The following is a 15,666-nucleotide window of genomic DNA, read 5'->3' on the forward strand; positions in this document are numbered from 1 at the left end:
CCTCCTGGTCGATCAACGTGTTGGAGACCAGGGCGGTCCGGCTGGCGCTGTTGGCTTTCCACTCCCTTTTGTTGGGCAAGTCGGTCAGAGTCCCTGTCAGACAATGCCACGGCGGTGGCTTATGTCAATCGTCAGGGGGGCACCAAGAGCACTCTGGTGGCGCAGGAGGCGGCTCGGCTCATGGTTTGGGCGGAGTCGCATCTTCTGGACCTCTCGGCCTCTCACATTGCCGGGGTAGAAAACGTTCAGGCGGACTTCCTCAGTCGTCACTTCTTGGATCCGGGAGAGTGGTGTCTCGGCGCCGAGGCGTTTCAGTTGCTAGTGCGTGCTTGGGGGCAGCCCCTGATGGATCTGATGGCTACAAGTGGCAACGCCAAAGTACCCCGCTTCTTCAGTCGTCGCAGGGACGGTCTGGCCGAGGGTCTGGATGCTCTGGTCCAACCGTGGCCAACGGAGGGGCTGTTGTATGTGTTCCCTCCTTGGCCATTAGTGGGCAGAGTACTGCTTCGCATTGTTCGCCATCCGGGGCTGGTGGTCTTGGTGGCTCCGGATTGGCCTCGTCGTCCGTGGTATGCGGATCTGGTGAGGCATCTGGTGGCGGATCCTCTTCCTCTGCCTCTCGAGTGCGATCTTCTGACGCAGGGTCCCATTCCCATGTTCGACCCGTCTCCCTTTTGTCTTACGGCTTGGCTCTTGAAAGGGGCCGCCTGAGTAAGAAGGGATATTCCGACAAGGTGATCTCTACACTTTTGGGGTCCCGGAGGCTTTCTACCTCTCGGGCTTATGTACGGGTTTGGCGTCTTTTTGAGGAATGGTGCCGAGCGCGGGGAGTGGTCTCCTTTCGCGCTTCTCTGCCTAACATTCTAGAGTTTTTGCAGGATGGCCTGGATAGGGGCCTGGCCTGGTCTTCTCTTCGGGTTCATCTGGCGGCCCTGTCGGCTTTTCGGGGGCTGGTGACAGGTCAGCGGTTGTCAGCCATTCCTGATGTGATTCGCTTTCTTAGGGCGGCCAAGTTGATCAGGCCTCCCATAAGGCCCTCGATTCCCTCTTGGGATCTCAATCTGGTTCTTTCTGTTCTAGTGCGCCCTCCTTTCGAGCCGTTGGATGGCTGTTCGTTGAAGGACCTTACGCTGAAGTCGGTCTTTTTGGTGGCCATTACTTCCGCTAGACGGGTGTCTGAGCTACAGGCTTTCTCTTGTAGGGCTCCCTTCCTGGAGTTTTCGAAGGAGCGGGTTGTTTTGCGGCCTGTTCCTTCCTTTCTGCCGAAGGTAGTTTCTCCTTTTCATGTCAATCAATCGGTGGTCCTCCCGGTCTTGGGTAGTCGGGAGGGTTCTTCTGAGCAACGACAGCTGCGCAAGTTGGATGTCGGTCGGGTCCTCCATGCTTATGTGCAGCGGACCCGGGATTTTCGGAGCTCCGATCATCTCTTTGTGCTTCTGGCGGGTCCTCGTCGGGGGGCTGGCGCTTCTAAGGCTACTCTTGCGCGTTGGATCAAGGAGATGATTGCTTCCGCTTATCTTCTGAGTCAGAAGCCGGTTCCGGAGTTTCTCAAGGCTCATTCCACTAGGGGTCAGGCGGCTTCTTGGGCTGAGTCGTCGCTCGTGCCTCCGGTGGATATTTGTAAGGCTGCGGTTTGGTCCTCCTTGCATTCATTTGTTCGGCATTATCGGGTAGATGTTCAGGCGCGTCGGGACGCGGTGTTCGGTGAGCGTGTTCTGGTATCGGCCCTTCGGGGGTCCCGCCCGTGAGAGGGACTGCTTTGGTACGTCCCAATCGTAAAGTTAACCTCTACTGGTCTGGAGAGTGCTAAAGAAGGAGAAATTAGGTTCTTACCTGCTAATTTACTTTCTTTTAGCTTCTCCAGACCAGTAGAGGTCCCCACCCTGTCTGTTGTTGTTGTTGTTGGGGCTGTTGCGCGGGCAGTTTTTGGTTTTTGCTGCGGGTTCTAGTATTTTTCTAGGGCCGGGGAGAATTGAAGAACAGCGGCTGTGGCTCGGCTGGCTTAGCTGGCGAGCTGTGGGGACCTTATTCCTTCGGGAATTTCTCCTCTGCATTTTCCAACAGCATTTTTTGGGTATGTTATTTGTTACTCCTTTCGGAGTATTGTTTTTTCTCTCTGTTGTTTTCCAGTTCTTGGTTCTGCTTGGCTATTCGGCAGACTGAGGGAAATAGAGAGGAGGGGCTAGGATATACTGTCCCAAAGTTTTGTTTTCAGTCTCCACCTGCTGGTCATGATTAGATATATACCCAATCGTAAAGTTAACCTCTACTGGTCTGGAGAAGCTAAAAGAAAGTAAATTAGCAGGTAAGAACCTAATTTCTCCTTCTCTTTTATTAAAGGCAATATGTACGGGATACTGTGGTGGGGACCATGGGGTTGAAACCCACTGGCAGACTCTGTGACGTCCCCAAATCCAGAGGCCTTCGTGCCTGTAGGTATGTGCCCAGGGGTTACAGATGCTAATGTGCCAGGCCAGGGTATCGCTGTTGTGTTTAGTATTTGGGAAAAGCAAGATGGTAAAGTCAACAAGTGTGTACAGGAGGCCATTTCCCATGCTGCTTAGTTAATGTGCAAATTTCACTGAAGTAATTGTGAAAGTGAGCATCAAAGAAGTTAGAATTAAGCATTGGGATTTATAAAGGAGTGAGGAAGACGATTGCCTTCTACTTGGACAGCAGGCCTCTACTGCGTTTAATACCTTGACGCTATTCTATGCTTTGTCTTCCTTAGAGGAAAGTTAATGGACACCATTTTGGACTGGGAGGATTCCCTGCCGGACCAAGACCTCAGCTTAGCAGATGAAGCCTGCAGGTATTTTCGAATCTTCCTTCTCCTCCAGGTTGTGCTCGCCTCATCTCTCCCCCCCTCCTCCCAAATTCCTGCAGCTAAAGTCTATGGTTGGCTGATATGAGTTGCGTCTAAAGAAGAAGAGTGAGGGAGTCTTGACTTACCAAGAAACCAGGGAACCAGACCAATGGAATCTTTTTAAGTGTTTGTTTAAGGAAGGGAAAACAAATAGGCCGATAGAAAAGGTGACTGGGAGGAGACTTGGGAAAGACATAAAGATGATTTGAGATCTTATACTGTTCTTAATTATGCATCACATTATTTCTGTGCCAGAATGCTAATGTCTCACTGTAAGAAGAGGGTGATTCACTACAGTCTCTAATCTTCCAACACCTAAAGTTCTCCAGCATATATTTTAGGAAAGAGTCGTCTTCCCACTGCCCTAACCATATATAGGGAGAGTAAGGGCAGATGTGAAGTCTGTTGGCAACTGCTGGTTCAATTTAAACTCTCAAACTGTTATTTCTACAGGAAAGCTGACCTGGCAATTACTCTTGGCACCTCCTTACAGATCAAGCCCAGTGGTAACCTGCCCCTTGTTACCAAAAGGAAAGGAGGGAAGTTGGTGATAGTTAATCTGCAGGTCACCAAACATGTGAGTAAGGCTTAAATCAAGTTATATGACTCTAGCAAAAGTGGCACCCATTACTCAGTCTGAGTGGAGACAATTCCTACAGTCCTCTTGCTCTGTACTTGTCTCGTGTCTTCTGGCCTATAACTCAAGAATGACTCAATGCTATAAATTATCTCTTCCCTCTTCACGTCAAGTTCGGAGGAAATCGCTCTTCGAATCCACCTTTGAATTTCAAGGCCCAAAAATTTGGAACTGCCTCCTGACCTTATGTCAGACCACCTCCTATCTTCAATTTAAGAAGGTGCTAAAAACGCATCTGTTTTCATTATAGTCTTGCTATGATTCATAATGGTCTATGTTGCTAACCTTATTAATCTTATGATTCCCAGTTGATGTTTGCAGGGTATAAGAAACAATATGGTATGTGTGGCAGGGTTTTACATACATCTGTTTAATCTATGTAATCACTCTTCCTTCTGCTTCCTCTTTAATCCTCAGGATAAGCAGGCTGATTTGAGAATACATGGCTACGTTGATGATATCATGACCAGACTCATGGAGGTTCTAAACTTGGACATCCCAGAATGGAAGGGGCCTGTGCTAATGGCTAAAAAGGAGGAGGAAGAGACGAGCTCGGAGCCTGTAAAACAAGAGCCACACTTTAAAGAGGACCTTGACTCAAAACCCCTACCTAAGGATGAACCTTTGCCTCATGTTCACCATAATGGCACAGGAGGACTGTCTTACAGCAAGACTTGGGATCCGTCCACAGATCTTGGCCCAGGGGAGACCAAGAGAGCAAAAGGGGAGCCTCCGTTTGTTTGACCAAGTGTCATGTTGAATTTGTACAGATGTTTAGGTTTTTTTATTTCATCATTTTTTATACTGAATATCTGTCTTGTCTGTCCTCTTTCTTAGGAGCCGGCCTCCAACTCTCCCCCCCCCACCCCCCACCAAACTTATCCAGTATTAACACACATACTCACTCCCTCTATTTGTTTTGTATCTTTAGTGCATGTCAAAGATATGAAAATTTCTATTTGAGTATGGTCATTTTTCTATCATAGGAGCTTTCCAGCCCAGTGATTCTGAACTCATGAGACAGCCAGCTAATCTGATTTTTCAGGATATTCACAGGAAATGTGTCCTAATCTATCACATGCGTATGAATTATTGATATCTTGAAAAGGACTGATTAGGTGCAGAGCTACTGATCTAGCACCTCCTGCTGAGTGATAGTGAAATGTTACAGTACGTTCTGTGTTTTTGTTTTTTTCGTTGTTGTTTTGGGTTTGGTTTGTTGTTGGTTTTTTTTTTTTATAGCTGTCTTGTGTTGCTAAGAGGTTTCTTGTATGGATGACCTGTGTCCTCAAGAGCATCAATAAAGGGTAATGTCAGTTCTGGACTATTCTAGGTTGTGGATGATTTGGAAACATTGGTTGCTCCAGTCATAACAGTTAGCTCTGGGGGTGCTTGAGCACCCCCAATGTTAAGCAAACTCCTTGCCTATTCCAGAAGGGGGTAACTTTCCATTGGGTTTAGCACCCACAATCATTTTGAAAAGATGGCTCCAGCTCTGGTTTTTGAATCATGGTACCCATAAACCCTCACATGCTTTGGTAGAAGGAAGAAACAGGGCAGTGTGTAGAATGTAGTTGCCAGAAATGCAGCTCTGCTCTGGAAATTGTGGCATATAAGTTTTTCTTTCCTGAAATGTTAAAAACTCTCCTTCCTTAATATGTCTGCAGACTGGCCTAGATGGATGGATTATGCTCACCTACCAGCAGGTGGAAACTGTGAACCACAAACCTCTGGCAGAGCTTATAAGTATTCATCAAAAACAATAGATAGGAGCACTATAAACGTAAGATCACTTTATAAATTTCCTGAAGGAGCTCAGAACCATAAGATGGTGTGGAAAACACGACCAGGATAAAAACCTGATTGGTGTTTCAAATTTCTATCATTGCTCCCTTTTGGAGTTTTTTATAAAGTTGTTTCATATAGTGTGAAAATTTTTTTTGAATAAAAGTGCAAAAATGTTTCTAAACTTGCTAGAGATAATAATTCACAACAGCTTTCATATATATATAAGTCAGGATCACAGCTGTAAGTGTTGTCACATGAACCGGATATTAGAGAAGTCAGGAGAGCTATGAAGGTATCCACCAGCAGCGCTGAAAGTGTTTTTGCTACACTTCAAACTTTTTAAATAGTAACAAGTATTTTTTATTTCTTTTTCAGAATGAAGTTCTCTTTTTGATTATTAACTTGTTGGAGCGGGTTCTCTGAAGAAGCCGTCTTGGCGAAACGCGTCAGACCCGGCTTTAGCAAGACAAGATTCTGTCTCAGCAAGATAACTCTTACTTGCTTTGAGTTAAAAAAAAAAAATGTGTCCCGCCCAACCACCCTCGACACGCCTCCCGAAACGCCCCATTTAGCTTTGGTCATTCAGTGGCACTATGAAGGCCTAGGTTGTTTAGAAATATGTGCAAAACCCATTTTTATTATCGGCACTTGGACGTTTTTGAGAAATATTTGTCCAAGTGCCGACTTAGGCCGATTTTTGGACGTTTTTCTCTTTCGATTATGAACCCCAGAGCGTATAAGTTATCTTAGCAGAAATTGGTAACTAATGTAATTGAACAAAGTAAGGTACAATCCTTTCATAGTTGTGAATTGAGAATATAACACTAACCAGTATTTTGAACAGTTTGCAATCTCTTTAGGAGTCTTGTTGTACACCCAAGATAAGCACTTACAATAATCCAATTGCGAAAGAATTAATGAATGGACCACTAGTGAAAATGCTGAAGTATCAAAATATTTTCTTACTAATCTTAATTGCCTAAAAGCCCCAAAGCTTTTTTACTCACTAAATTAACCTGATATTCCAGGAGAGGATAGCAATTGTGTTTTTTTCTGTTCCATTCTGTGTCTTACCTTGTCCTTAACCTCTAGTGGCCAGAGATTACAAATTGATTTCATTGGGCATTTCTCAATTTTCTCACCATTTGTAGGTGCTTTGTAGTGGTGTAGGAAGGGATGTGTGGACCGCTCCAGGTTCTGTCTTGGTGGGGGCACCATCACCTTTCCACCCACTCACCTCTTCAAAACTTTACCGGTGTGAGCAGCATCTCCTATTTGTTGCTCGTGCTGATCTCAGCTGTGTTTCTAACATAATTTCCTGGTTGCAGGACCAGGAAGTGATGTCAGAGGGAGAGCTGAGGCTGATGTGAGCAGCAAGTGGAAGATTTCAAGAGGTACATGGTGGGGGGAGAGTGTATGGTGATATGGCACTTTGATGTCAGGTGTCGCCGCCCTGAGCGCCTCCTTACTTTGCTATGCCACTGGTGCTTCGTGATATGTATAACCTGGGAAACTAGCAGGGTTGCCAGATTAGTTCCCTTGAATGTATAAGGTACATGAAAACAACAACAAAAAAAGGAATATGAGGTGATTCAAGGCAGGTGCTACATGTATAGTGTGTGGAGGAGAAAATAACTTTTTAATGCAGAAAATGTGAGAAGACAAGACTCAGTTAACTGAGTATTGTACTAGGGATCAGATGCTAAAAGGCAACTTTAGAACAATCCAGGACACATTGTTTAAATCATTTCTTGTTAGATTCAGAGGTCTAGTTTTTTGATGGATATGTGTAATATGTTTATAAGATTCTACTGTCGTCTGATCTTCCATGTGTCTTTTCCCCCTACCTTTTCCTTTCAGACTATCATTGAATTAATTTTATGTTTTGATATATATATTTAATTTAAGAAAAAATGTATAGAGCGCAAATCTACAACTCTTTGCGGTTTACAACTTACATACATAAAATACATTGATAAACAACATATCATTTCTTATACAAATGTAAAATCAATAAATCATATCAATGAACTCAAGCAATTTAGTATCATAGAAATACTTGAGAAAACAGATTTTAAAGATTTTATAAAGTCATTCCTAATCAATCATAGGTCTTAATTGAGGTCCCGCAACCATAAAGATTGAGGGCTCCTTTTACAAAGGTGCGTTAGGGCCTTAACGCGCGCTAACCCTTAATGCCAGCATTGAGCTGGTATTAGTTCTAGAAGCGTAGCATGGGTTTAGCATGTGCTAAAATCCTGCGTGCACTAAAAACACTAGTGCACCTTAGTAAAAGAAGCCCTGAATCTCTATACATCTCTAATCTTATTTGCTTGAAACCCAGCACATCAAGAACGCTCGGCTCATAAGAATTCTGAGCGTTGGAGCTCTTACCACGGTAGCCGGTGCTAGAAACGCTAGCACGGCTTTGCAAAGGCGGGATAAGAGCTGTACAGATTGCACAAAATGCTGCTGCTAGGCTTATTTCAGGATATCCTCGTTATCGTTATTGCTTAGCTTTATTTCTATACATTTGACTGGTGTAGAGGCCAGAGGCTGTGGTATTGGGAATCCCAAGTAGTCTGACCACTAGTTTTGTGTTGGCCATCAGTATGAGTGTTACCTAAAGAGTACAGAAGGGTTAAGGTTATTGTTGCAGATACTCTAAAGTAGAGGCTGATTGAGTTTTGTATTATGCATGGGCACCGAAACTGGCACAAAATCCGGATTTGGGTTTCAGCCAAAAATGCTTATGCATTTTCAGCAGAAAATGAAACTTTTTGCCTCACCCTCCATCACTCTGCCACTGCCATCCCCTCTCCTAGAAGAGGGCAGGTTCTCCTGGACCAGCCCCCCCCCCCCACCCTTCTGTTTTTCCACCACTTGAAGGCCCTGGGCCCCCTTTTAAATCACCTGGTGGTCTAGTAGCTTCTTTTGGGCAGGAGTGATCCTTAGTTGCTCTAGCTTCTGCAGGTTCATCAGCCAAAATGGCTGCTGGGAAGTCCCCCAGCAGCTTCACAAGGCTAACACAGGATGTCCTGCCAGCCATCTTGGGCTTAAAAGCAGTATAAGCAGGAACAATCTCCAGGCACTCCTTTCTATGTTGCTTACAATCTCAAAATGGCCACTAGGCAGTTCCTTGGTATCCTTTTGAGGCAGCTGTGGGAAATCCTGGTGGCCATTTTGGCTGAGGAAACTGCAGGTGGAAGAAGAGACCAAAGATTACTTTTACCTAGAAAAAACCACCCAATCACCAAGCTGTTAAAAGGTAGGCATAGGAAGGATTTTACATTGTGAAAGGGCAGAAGCAATGGTGTGGGAGGTGTGGCAATAGCGGCTAGTCTGGGAGGACCTCAAAGGTGCTATTTTTTGGGCCCGATTGAAAGGGAGTGATGAATTTTGTCTCCAAATTTGGTATCAGCCAAAACCAAAATCACCAGTTTCAGTCTGCCTCTATATCTGAATAAATTCATGTAAACCATTCTAAGCTCCCTTGGAAGAACGGTAAAAAATGCATTTTGGAGGAGGAAAGCAGAGAGGAGTAACGGTTCTAACAGCATCTGCAGCCCATGTGTCAGCCGGTGATAGTGAAATAACAGTTGCCTTGTACAGTTGGTCAGTCAGCGCTGGTGAATGCACCACTAGCTGCATCCCTAACGTACACTTTTAATGGTTTCTGCAAGTACTAAAAACAAGGACCCCGCCTGGTCACTTCTGCATGCAAAACCTATTGTATGATGGTTAAGGGATCTGGACTTTCTCTGGCACATTGCCTTATTTTTTTGCTGTAGTAGGGGTGGGCTCCCTTGGCTTGTGCCATGGAGCTTAGGATCCCTATCTCATAGTGCTTCAGCTCTCATTGGGGGAGTGATGGTCTCCTTTTTCTTGTTCTAATACAAAAGACCTGCTCCTGTATCTCTAATTTTGCACACTGAACTATATAAAGTTCACTATTTTGAAAATCAAAAGCAATTATTTGCTCCTTTTTCTTGTACCATGGGGTGTGGGATTCTCCAGCATATTACTTCATTGGTTGTTGTGGGAGTAGCAGGTTGCCTCATAATACTGTGCTGTGGGCGTTTGCACTTCCTCTCCCATATTGTTTCAGTCTGACTGGACACCAACCCCTGCAGTAGCAGTTTTCTTCCTGTTGTCATCCCTGCTTACCTTCTGGTGCCAAACAAACCTACAGTGAAGAAATGAATCAAATTCCAAATAAAAGTGGATTTATTTTTACTAAGCCTATGAGGAGTACAAGCACATGTTGATGTCGGCCTTGGAGCAGAGGCAATTGTGTGCATTTGTATCCCTGTGGTGCTGGATCTGGGAGGCATATAGATCTGTATTGCTTTTTATGAAATATAACTTCCTGCATAGGTGACTTGTTGGCAACATAGAAATGAGTTTTCAGGGCAGAATGTGACCTCACCATGATAGACAGGGAAAAATGCTTGAGTACCTGAATAAATTAATATAAACCGTTCTGAGCTCCCCTGGGAGAACGGGATAGAAAATTGAATAAATAGGAAAGCAACTCAGCATGAATCGTGACGATTTTGATTGTCACAATAGTTACTCACAGTGTATTGGTGCAAGCCTTTATACGACCATACCACATCCCACCCCTTTGGCTAGATAAGTTTTTTGGGGAAGTGATGCTACATAAACTAATTTTAAAATCAAGTTTTTATTGTAGTCTGAAGATAAGATAGTCTCCCTTCTCATGTCTCTTAACTGATGCTCCTTTTGTCCTTAGACCAACTCCACTCTCTTGCCTCAGGTTCAAATTTAAGGCTCTGTTAACATGCAGTAACTCGTTGATGTGCATTAGTTTGACTTAAAGCACGTGGAGAGGAGATCCATAATCTAAAGAAATGTCTAAGTCTGATTTGAACATAGGGCGCTAGTCGCCCAAAGTCATCACTGGTAAAATGTTTATTCTTGAAAGTATGTCTAAACTATTCCATTTTTCAAAAATTGTCTATCTGTAAGTCCAGGCATTTGATTGTCCAGACTGCCACTACGTCTATCTTTATACCACATTCTCTACCAAAAATTCATCCATGACCTAAATACTCAGAACAAGACCTTTTGGACGTGGGAGGGGCCAGTATTGTGATGGACTGGCCACCCCAGACATGACAGCAGTAGGGCACCTTACAGGGCACTGCTGTGAACTTCATAAAAAGGGTGCTACATAAACATCTCACCAGGACTCCCTTATATGTTATGATGAGAACCCTAAAACCCACTATATCCACCTCTACGACCCCAAAAGGCCTTATGGCTGCATGTGGCATCTATATGGCAGTTCAGTAGGGTTTGGGGGAATTTTGGTGGGCTCACATTTTCCACCATGAATGTAGTGGTTAGAGTTGCTTATGGGCCTGGGTCGTCCTCTCTATGGTTCACTAACCCACCCCCCAGACTACTTAACCCACCTCTGTGCAACTCTGCTAGGCTTTCCTATGCCATGTGCTGATGTTCCGGAGGCAGGTATGTACATTTTTTTTCTGAACTTTGTGGGGGTGCTTTGGAAAACCACAGGAGAATCTGCCTTCACAGAAGTGAACAGCAAGAAAACACAACAAAGGTGACCAAGTAAGGGGAAAGTTCCCCTGGATGGAAATTAGCTAATGTCGTTCCTCTGCATAAAAAGGGTTGCAGGGCAGAGGCTGCGAATTGTAGACCGGTGAGTCTCACATCAATAGTGTGCAAACCCATGGAAACACTAATTAAAAGCAAATTGGACACGATCTTGAATGAAGGGAATCTTTGGGATCCCAGTCAGCATGGATTCACCAAGGGTAGGTCCTGCCAATCCAATCTCATCAGCTTCTTTGACTGGGTAACAAGAAAGTTGGACTTGGGAGAGTCTTTGGACGTTGTGTACCTGGACTTCAGGAAAGCTTTTGACAGTGTCCCACACCGCAGGCTGCTAAGCAAGATGGAATCGATGGGGTTAGGAGAGACACTAACTGCATGGGTCAATGATTGGCTGAGTGGCAGACTTCAGAGGGTGGTGGTTAATGGTACCCTCTCTAAAACATCGGAGGTGACCAGTGGAGTGCCGCAGGGCTCGGTCCTGGGTCCACTCCTTTTCAACATATTCATAGGGGATCTGACTCAAGGGCTTCAAGGTAAAATAACACTATTCGCCGATGACGCCAAACTATGTAATATAGTAAGTGAATGCAGTTTACAGAATTATATGGCGCAGGACCTGCTTACATTGGAAAGTTGGTCCTCAACCTGGCAGCTAGGCTTCAATGCTAAGAAATGTAAGGTCATGCACCTCGGAAGCGGAAATCCATGCAGGACGTACTTCTTGAACGGAGAAACTTTAACTAGGACTTCAGCAGAACGAGATTTAGGAGTAATCATCAGTGCAGACATGAAAACTGCCAATCAAGTGGAGAAGGCTTCATCTAAGGCAAGGCAGATATTGGGTTGTATCAATAGAAGTTTCGTCAGCCGAAAGCCTGAAGTCATAATGCCATTGTACAGGGCCATGGTGAGACCTCATCTGGAGTACTGTGTGCAATTCTGGAGGCCACATTACAGTAAAGATGTGCGCAGAATTGAATCGGTTCAATGGACGGCCACCAGGATGATCTCTGGGCTCAAAGGTCTCTCGTACGAAGAGAGACTTAACAAATTGCAGCTCTACACTCTTGAGGAACGTAGGGAGAGGGGAGACATGATCGAAACATTTAAGTACCTCACGGGACGTGTCGAAGTGGAAGATGATATTTTCTTTCTCAAGGGACCCTCGGCCACAAGAGGGCACCCGCTCAAACTCAGGGGCGGAAAATTTCATGGCGATACCAGAAAGTATTTCTTCACAGAGAGAGTGGTTGATCATTGGAACAAGCTTCCAGTGCAGGTGATCGAGGCAGACAGCGTGCCAGACTTTAAGAATAAATGGGATACCCATGTGGGATCCCTACGAGGGTCAAGATAAGGAAATTGGGTCATTAGGGCATAGACAGGGGGTGGGTAAGCAGAGTGGGCAGACTTGATGAGCTGTAGCCCTTTTCTGCCGTCTTCTATGTTTCAATTGGTGCTCAGTCTCTTTTTGTTGAATTTTAGTCAAATACAAAAAAAAGAGACTGAATACCAATTAGTCACCTTTGTTGTGTTTTCTTGCTTTGTGGGGGTGCGACAGGGTCAGTGAACACAGGTGTGTGTGTAGGGGTCTTTACTTTGTCTTTGCGGTGGTTATCTGGTCACTTGATACCTTTTGGGCACTTATACCTGTCTTTACATCGTCTAACTCAGTGCTCCCCAATCCTGTCCTGGAGGACCACCAGGCCAATCGGGTTTTCAGGATAGCCTTAATGACTATGCATGAGAGATTTGCATATAATGGAAGTGACAGGCATGCAAATCTGCTCCATGCATAGTCATTAGGGCTATCCTGAAAACCTGATTGGCCTGGTGGTCCTCAAGGACAGGGTTGGGGACCACTGGTCTAACTCACAACATATAAGTTTCGCTTAGGCCAGGCATCTCAAAGTCCCTCCTTGAGGGTTGGGTTTTCAGGATTTCCCCAATGAATATGCATGAGATCTATGTGCATGCACTACTTTCAATGCATATTCATTGGAGAAATCCTGAAAACCCGACTGGATTGAGGCCCTCAAGGAGGGACTTTGAGATCCCTGGCCTAGGCAGTCTCATCAAACATTCAATTATCCCTGCAGGAAGACTAAGGGCCTTTTTTACAAAGCCGTTTAGCGCAGGCTGCTGCAGTAACGGCCCCGAAGCCCATAGAAATTTAAAGGGTTTCGGGGTTGTTGCCACGCAGCTTTGTAAAAGAGGGGGTAAGTCTAGGTCGGCCCACATCCCGCCCTAACCATTCCTCCAAAAATGCCCCTTTCAGCTCTGGGAACACAGCGGGCTTCAGAGGCCTAAAATGTCCCTGGATACATCCAAAAAGCCATTTCGATTATCAGCACTTGGAAGACCTGTCTTTTAGATCAGCCAAGTGCCGATTTGAGTGGGTATTAGACGTATTTAAGTTTTGATTATGGGCCCCCTAGTTTGTAAATAGGCCCCATTAAGAATAATGGAGCCCGTGTTATTTGATGTGTATTAAAGTGCAATATTTGTTTAGTTTTAATGCTTTTTGACAATTTATATCCCACTATTTCAAAAACCATGTTTGTTCAAAGTGGGTCGCAGCAAACATGCACAGATCAACCTAAAGCAACAAAGTAAAACATGGTCTTTGCTAATGTTCATTTGCACAGGATACCCTGTTCATGCCAAGTTAGTAAACAGAGCCCTTTGCAGACGGAAAAATACCTATTGTACTGGAATGTTAATTGGCCTTGAGCTAAAATCCTAAATGCAAATCCATTGTCACTTCTTTAAGTCAGTTCTCCCCACTTTCGTCCCAATTCCCCCTCCATGCTCCTAACAGTCTCTCTCTTTCCATCCCCCTTTCTATAGCAGTCACTCTTTCTCAGTCTCCCCCATCCCATATATCTCTAGCACTCACTTTCTCTCTCCATGCGCCTCAATTCCCCCTCCATGCTCCTAACAGTCTCTCTCTTTCCATCCCCCTTTCTATAGCAGTCACTCTTTCTCAGTCTCCCCATCCCAAATATCTCTAGCACTCACTTTCTCTCTCCATGCGCCTCAATTCCCCTCCATGCTCCTAACAGTCTCTCTCTTTCAATCCCCCTTTCTATAGCAGTCACTCTGTCTCCCCCATCCCAAATATCTCTAGCACTCACTTTCTCTCTCCATGCGCCTCAATTCCCCCTCCATGCTCCTAACAGTCTCTCTCTTTCCATCCCCCTTTCTATAGCAGTCACTCTTTCTCAGTCTCCCCCATCCCAAATATCTCTAGCACTCACTTTCTCTCTCCATGCGCCTCAATTCCCCCTCCATGCTCCTAACAGTCTCTCTCTTTCCATCCCCCTTTCTATAGCAGTCACTCTTTCTCAGTCTCCCCCATCCCAAATATCTCTAGCACTCACTTTCTCTCTCCATGCGCCTCAATTCCCCCTCCATGCTCCTAACAGTCTCTCTCTTTCCATCCCCCTTTCTATAGCAGTCACTCTCAGTCTCCCCCATCCCAAATATCTCTAGCACTCACTTTCTCTCTCCATCCATGCGCCTCAATTCCCCCTCCATGCTCCTAACAGTCTCTCTCTTTCATAGAAACATAGAATAATGAAGGCAGATAGGTCATATAGTCTGCCTCTACTAGCTCTTTCCTTCGAGATCCAATGTATTTGTCCCAAGCTTTCTTAAATTCAGATACATTTTTAATCCCCAACCCTTCCACTGGGAGGTCATTCTAGGCATTCACCACCTTTTCTGTGAAAAAGGATTTTCTGAGGTTATTTCTGAGCCTACCCCTTTCAACCATCCTATGCCCCATTGTTCCAAAGTTTCCTTTCAATTGAAAGAGACTCACTTTGTGCATTTATGTAAGGTAAGGTATTTAAATTTAATTTTAGCACCTTTCTTTAATAATTCAACTTATATGGGAACCTTTATCAAGAACCTCAATTGATGAGACAATCACTTTTTTGATCCACCAGTGGCTCTCGTATGGATAATTTCAAATAAATTCAATTGATTCTCAGAAACACCACCATGGACTCCTATAATTCATAGTCCTAGGATTTAAGTATTAAATCCTCACTGGATCATAATGATTTCATGATAATTCAATTAAATAAATATATTTATAAACTAGTCTTATAGCCCGTTACATTAAAGGGTGCTAGAATATATGTGTGTGTCTGTCTTTATTTCTTTCTCTTCTTAGCCGCTTTCTATATTTCTGTCTTTCTTTTTCCTTGGCTGTCCACTGCCACCACCCCTTGCCTGCTCCCCCTGTCCATTCTCTCTTCCTTTTACCTCCCCTGTGTCCCTTCACTGTTCTCCTTATCCAGCATCAGTCCGAGAGTCTTGAAGGAATTGAAGGTCGAAATCGGAGAGTTACTGCAAAAACTTGCAAACCTGTCAATCAGAACTGGTCAGATACCAGACGACTGGAGGAAAGCGAACGTCACGCCAATTTTCAAAAAAGGATCGAGAGGAGAACCGGGCAACTATAGACCTGTGAGTCTTACATCTGTCCCCGGCAAGATGATTGAATCACTGATCAAGGATAGCATAGTTCAGCACTTGGACACACATGACTTGATGAAACCCAGTCAACATGGATTCAGGAAAGGGAAATCGTGTTTGACGAATTTACTCCAATTCTTTGAGACCGTGAACGAGCAAATTGATAGTGGAAAGCCGGTGGACATAATATACTTGGACTTCCAGAAAGCATTTGACAAAGTTCCACACAAAAGACTTCTTAGGAAACTACAAAGCCATGGCATAGAGGGAGATATACAAA

At 44.6% G+C, this 15,666-nt stretch overlaps 1 protein-coding gene across 4 annotated transcripts in view; it reads left to right on the forward strand.

The window, feature by feature from the left end:
* The window catches only part of SIRT6 (sirtuin 6), a 28,798-nt gene extending 23,332 nt beyond the window's left edge, over nt 1-5,466 (forward strand). For 3 of the 4 annotated variants that reach the window (XM_033955770.1, XM_033955773.1, XM_033955772.1), the window contains 4 exons: nt 2,341-2,436; nt 2,732-2,812; nt 3,320-3,443; nt 3,921-5,466. In XM_033955770.1, coding sequence (XP_033811661.1) covers nt 2,341-2,436; nt 2,732-2,812; nt 3,320-3,443; nt 3,921-4,247 — 628 coding nt within the window. In that variant the 3' untranslated portion in view covers nt 4,248-5,466. The remainder of the gene's footprint in view (nt 1-2,340; nt 2,437-2,731; nt 2,813-3,319; nt 3,444-3,920) is intronic. The other variant, XM_033955774.1, reaches the window with a different exon arrangement.
* The last annotated feature ends 10,200 nt before the right edge of the window (nt 5,467-15,666 follow it).

Source organism: Geotrypetes seraphini, chromosome 8 (assembly GCF_902459505.1).
Source record: "Geotrypetes seraphini chromosome 8, aGeoSer1.1, whole genome shotgun sequence".
Classification (NCBI taxonomy): Eukaryota; Metazoa; Chordata; class Amphibia; order Gymnophiona; family Dermophiidae; genus Geotrypetes; species Geotrypetes seraphini.